At 51.1% G+C, this 5,958-nt stretch overlaps 1 protein-coding gene across 1 annotated transcript; it reads left to right on the top strand.

Annotated features, from left to right (window-relative positions):
* Positions 1 to 2,569: 2,569 nt before the first annotated feature.
* On the top strand, positions 2,570 to 2,881 carry LOC139273665 (histone H4). Its single transcript, XM_070890704.1, has one exon. It carries the CDS (start codon positions 2,570 to 2,572, stop codon positions 2,879 to 2,881), a length of 312 nt encoding a protein of 103 aa, XP_070746805.1.
* Positions 2,882 to 5,958: the final 3,077 nt, after the last annotated feature.

The raw sequence follows: 5,958 nt of genomic DNA, 5'->3' as shown, positions 1-5,958 counted from the left end.
GCTTTACTCTACGTCTAATCCGTGCTGAACCTGAAATAATAACTTTTATTTATATAGCGCCTTTAACGTAATAAAACATCCCAAGGTGCTTCACAACAATTTTACAGCATGTTGGATATTGACCATTGAGGGAAAGAGAGAAAAAGCATGAGAAGGAAGTATAAAAAGAGGTAAATGGCTCGGGTCCAAAGCGCCACAGACATGTTCACCAGTTACTGTTATATGTCCCTCATTTTCGGAGGAGAGAGAGAGAGACAGAGAGGGTGGAGGGGCGGTGAACTCATAATTTCTATTTTCACGTTAATCAAACATATTTCTGCGTGCGAACAATGTAATAACTTAACAGCATATGTGGGTTAAGCCACCCCTGCTGTGATTGGCTCCTGCCCCTGAATCTGGGGAACAGACACTGAGAAGCGCCGACCTCAGAGTGTTTAACACTTACTGAGCTGGGAAACTACAACTAACCCCGAGAATCGGCAGCACAGGCCGAGCGGAGAGGTAACCCTGTGCTGGGAGCTGTAAATCTGGGACAGTTTGTGCTGTGAATGTGCAGATGTGAACATTGTGTGATGAGAGTGTGTTAAAGGGGCGGGCCGGTGAGATTAATGTCACTGTGTTTGTGTGTCGGTCTCATCGCCGGATTCCAGAGTCCCTCTTGTGTAAAATTCAAAGATTTTCCTGTCACAGGATCGCCCTGCTGCCCTGCTCAGGTCTAAAGTGGGAATTAAACATCAAGTTTGATGTGATTTCAAATTTCAATCGAAAAACGAAGAAAATGTCCGCGATCGGGTGAGAGAGCGCGATCAGTGCAGCAATGAAACGGGTTTAAATCCAAATTGCTGCCTTCAATTCGGAGGAAGCTTTCTCGACAACAAACATCCCAGTCTTCGGGACAGAAAGAGGCGAGTCTGGGAATCTGGAGGGCCCGGGTTGAATTGGAATCGGACAGTTAATGAGGAGAGAGAAAAACAGAGAGAGTGGAGGGGCGGGGAGCTGACAGCAGGATGTCTCCGCCCCGTCCGCTCGCTGCCTTTAAGTTGCTCTGTGCCGCAGCCTCCCGTTTCATTTCTGACCGAGCTCTGACTGTCAGAGAGATTTTCCACAGAGTCGCGGACATGACTGACACTGCAGCCGCCGAAACGGCTCCTCCTGCCGCCGCTGCTCAAACCAAGGCTCCCAGCAAGAAGAAGAAGGCAGCTCCCCGCTCCAAGCCAGCCGGTCCCACGTTGGGCGAACAGATCCTCAAGGTTGTGGCCGATGGCAGCGATCGCAAGGGGATGTCCCTGGCCGCGATAAAGAAGGCTCTGCGGCCAAAGGCGTGGATATGGAGAAGCGCGGGTCCCAGATCAGGTTCAGTATCAAGAGGAATGTGAAAAATGGCTTCCTGGTGCAGACCAAGGGCACGGGCGCCTCGGGCTCCTTCAAAGTCGCTAAGAAGGAAAACCAGGGGAAAGTGGGAAGGAAGGTGAAGAAACCAGCAGCCAAGAAATCTCCAGCCAAGAAACCAGCAGCCAAGAAATCTCCGACCAAGAAACCAGCAGCCAAGAAATCTCCGGCCAAGAAACCAGCAGCCAAGAAAACGAGCACCAAGAAGGCGCCAACAGTAAAAAAGACAGCGAAGGCTGCGGCTGGGAAGAAGGCGGCAGCGGCGAAGCCCAAGAGCCCCAAGAAGACCTCGGGCGCAAAGGTGAAGGTGGCCAAAAAGGTGGAAAAACCGAGGGCCAAGGCCAAATCAGCAAAACCCAAGAAAGCAGCGCTCAAAAAGTAAATAAAAAGTGCAACTTGTAAACATCTGAACCGAAAGGCTCTTCTCAGAGCCACCCACGCCTCTCAGAAAAGAGTTGATCCCCGAATCAAATGATCCCTGTCCCGGGGCCGGGCTCAGATTTCAGACAAATCATTGAACATGAAGCTAGGATCCCTGGTGACTCGCTGACATTGGCTGCACTCACCCCTCCCCCAGTGTCTGCAATAAAACACAGAGAATGGGATGTCCGGCCCGGGCCTCACTGTAACTGGGGATGTGTTCGGCTCCAGTCTCAGTTCCTGGTCATTGTCATTTTCAGGGGGAGAGTCTGTGAGACGGTGATACTGGCGGAGATACCCCGCCTCACAACTCAAACCCCAAACACCACATTTCCAAATCAGCTGGAATAAGGTGTTTGTAAACTGCTGAACCCGTCTGTGAGAGGAAGTGTGGGGAGATGGAACAAGGTCTGAGATTGACAGGGAAGGGGCTGCATGTCGGCGGGAATATTCGCGATTGTTAATTGTAACGGGACCTTATTTAAAAGCTTCAGGTTCCTGGAAGCTTTGAATATAAATTCCGAGTCTGTTTTGGTTCTATTGTCGGAAAACGGTTTGAAATTGGCGGCTGCAGAAAGCTGGAGGCGGAGCTGGAAGATCAGAGACCGCTCTCTGCTCTGTCTGTCAATCTTGACTATCTCCTCCCCTTCCCGCCTCTCTCACTCTGCGCTTTCTCAGTCAGGTCGGCTCCGGCTCTATAAAAAGGAACCGGCAGTAGTTACTTCTCATTCAGCAGCTGTTTGAGTGAAGAGTTGTTGTCATGTCTGGTCGAGGTAAAGGAGGCAAAGGACTGGGTAAAGGTGGAGCCAAGCGGCACCGTAAAGTGCTCCGTGATAATATCCAGGGCATCACCAAACCAGCAATCCGCCGCCTGGCTCGCCGTGGCGGTGTCAAGCGGATCTCGGGCCTGATCTACGAGGAGACCCGCGGGGTGCTGAAGGTTTTTTTGGAGAATGTGATCAGGGATGCAGTCACCTACACTGAGCACGCCAAGCGCAAGACGGTCACTGCCATGGATGTGGTGTACGCTCTGAAACGTCAGGGCCGCACTCTCTATGGATTCGGCGGCTGAATAACTCGACCCTTTTCCCCCAAACACAACACAAAGGCTCTTCTAAGAGCCACCCACCGGCACACAGAGAGAGCAGCGACCTGGGGATCGGAGCGCGGACAGTTTGGTTGGGAAATGGTTTCGGCTGTTTAATTAATGGAAAGAAAGGTTTGGATTTATATAACGCCTTTCACGAACACCGAACGTCTCAAGACATAGAAACAAAAAATAGGTGCAGGAGTAGAATAGGCCATTCGGCCCTTCGAGCCTGCACCGCCATTAAACAAGATTACAGCTGATCACCCACTCCAGCACCTCCATTCCCCGACCCCCGCCCCCCCCCTCAGCCGCAAGGACCACATCCAACTCCCTCCCGAACACATCCAATGAACAAGACCAATGAAGTACTTTTGGAGTGTAGTCGCTGTAGGAATATGGGAATTATTAAATATTTTACAACTATTGTAAATATGAGAGATCAAAAACTCCGGCTGACAGTCACAACTACCGGGCAGGATACACAGTCCCAGATATTACAGTCTCCCCTCACAGATAATTCCTGTCATGTGCGGTTTCTGTGTGAGAATCGGTTAAATGGGACGGCACTGGCGGGATCTTTATGTTTACAGGAAGCAGTGACCGGGGATTTATTCCCGCCCGGTACAGACGGATCAGGGAATGGAACAGAATTCAAACCGGAATGTGACAGAATGGGATTGGTGACTTATAATGGGGCACAATCGCCGTTATAAAGAGCGGGATTCTTAAATTGCTGGCGGGAAATTAGATTTTATTTAATCTCTGTTGGTTGATATTCTGAAATCGGCGGGCTTTTTGAAATTGACCAACTGTCAGTTTCAGTTCAGCCAATCAGGGGCCAGTATTCCCCGCCCTTCATTTTCACTCTTGGTGCTTGGTTCAAATTTGATTGGCGGTCAGGCTGCAGCCAATCACAGCCCCGGGGCCGACCCTCACACACTTTAAAAGGAGGCACAAGAAGAGGCTCTGCATTACCAGTCCGTGTGTTCCAGTTTGTGTTGAGATCCGTTCAGAAAATGGCCAGGACCAAGCAGACAGCGCGCAAATCCACCGGAGGGAAAGCTCCTCGCAAACAGCTGGCGACCAAAGCGGCCCGGAAGAGTGCTCCGGCCACGGGCGGAGTGAAGAAGCCTCATCGCTACCGACCCGGCACCGTGGCTCTGAGGGAGATCCGCCGCTACCAGAAATCCACCGAGCTGCTGATTCGCAAACTGCCCTTCCAGCGCCTGGTGCGGGAGATCGCTCAGGACTTCAAGACCGACCTGCGCTTCCAAAGCTCCGCCGTCATGGCCCTGCAGGAGGCCAGCGAGGCTTACCTAGTGGGGCTCTTTGAGGACACCAACCTGTGCGCCATCCACGCCAAGCGAGTCACCATCATGCCCAAAGACATCCAGTTGGCCCGCCGCATCCGCGGGGAGCGGGCCTAGATTCCCCCTGCCTCGGCTCGAAGCTTCAGCACCAAGTGAAACAACGGCTCTTTTCAGAGCCACCAAATCAGCAAAGGAAAGAGCTGCGATCTCCTGTAACGAGAGCTTCGTGTTGTTCATTAACCCACTGTAGGGACGGGCAGAGGGTGTGGGACTGATTACTGATCGTGTATTTATATACCAGCTCGGTTCACATGGGAGTTATTGACGATTAACTGATGAGCCCTTTAATATTTTCAGAAACTGACATCGACTTTGCGTCGCTCTGACCTCGAGTTCCCCGGGGCAGAGCACAGATTTCCCCATTCGGTGTTGTCGGAGAATGGGGGCAGGCAGATCTGGGAAGCACTGCAATGGACCCGGATCCTGTATGTGTTGTGCATCGCTCGCTGATGCAGTGCGGTCGAAACTGACTGGCTTAGCAGAGAAGCCCGGAGCTCCCGAGAACAAAACCAGCATTCAAAATATCTCAAACCAGACTAGAATTAAACTAGGCCCTTTTATTACTACATTAATTCATCATCGCCGACTCTCTCGTTTTCAGACAGATTAAAGAATATTTAAAGAACCGGTGGCGGTATTTATACAATTGTTGAGTGACAACTGTATTTCAATTATTCGCTGTTAACGGGAAGAGTGTATGTGTGAGCAGAGAACCGTAATGCAGAGACCGTGAACTGAAAACTCCCGCATACGGATAAGGGGTAAGCCATTTAGGACTGAGATGAGAAGAAACTTATTCACTCAAGAGTTGTTAACCTGTGGAATTCCCTACCGCAGAGAGTTGTTGATGCCAGTTCGTTAGATATATTCAAGAGGGAGTTAGATGTGGCCCTTATGGCTAAAGGGATATTGAGAGAAAGCAGAAAAGGGGTACTGAGGGAATAATCAGCCATGATCTTATTGAATGGTGGTGCAGGCTCGAAGGGCCGAATGGCCTACTCCTGCACCTATTTTCTATGTTTACAGGTCTAAAACAGACCAATCCATCCGGCATATGAATTAAAGGGCTCTGACTCCATTAAGACAGTAAGCAGCCCTTTCACAGATACTGTGGGTGGCTCTGAAAAGAGCCTTTGGGTTATTAGATTAAATATTGTCCGCTTTACTTGGTCTTGGATGAAGTGGTGGTTTTCTTGGGCAGCAGCACAGCCTGGATATTCGGCAGCACCCCGCCCTGAGCGATGGTCACCTTTCCCAGCAGCTTGTTGAGTTCCTCGTCGTTGCGGATGGCCAGCTGCAGGTGTCTGGGGATGATGCGGGTCTTCTTGTTGTCGCGGGCCGCGTTGCCGGCCAGCTCCAGGATTTCAGCGGTCAGATACTCGAGCACAGCAGCCATGTAAACCGGGGCTCCGGCACCCACACGCTCAGCGTAGTTCCCCTTTCGCAGGAGCCTGTGAACACGGCCCACAGGGAACTGCAGTCCGGCCCGGGAGGAACGAGACTTGGCCTTGGCCCGAGCTTTACCACTGGTTTTTCCTCTTCCAGACATTTCCACGATCCACAAGTTCAGACAAAGAATGAGAAACTCCTCCCACATCTGCCCTTCTTATACATTCTGGAGGGATGCAGGGAGCGAACTTGTGATTGGTCACTCTGAAGTGGATTTCATTGGTCTTTTCCGCTGACCAA

The sequence above is a fragment of the Pristiophorus japonicus genome, chromosome 9 (assembly GCF_044704955.1).
Source record: "Pristiophorus japonicus isolate sPriJap1 chromosome 9, sPriJap1.hap1, whole genome shotgun sequence".
Taxonomy (NCBI): domain Eukaryota; kingdom Metazoa; phylum Chordata; class Chondrichthyes; family Pristiophoridae; genus Pristiophorus; species Pristiophorus japonicus.
The sequence above is the reverse complement of the archived record's forward strand: the minus strand, read 5'-3'. Positions and strand labels throughout refer to the sequence as shown.

What these genes read in the sequence shown, in the direction of transcription:
- LOC139273665 (XM_070890704.1), top strand. Translation starts at nt 2,570, where the DNA reads ATGTCTGGTCGAGGTAAAGGAGGCAAAGGACTGGGTAAAGGTGGAGCC.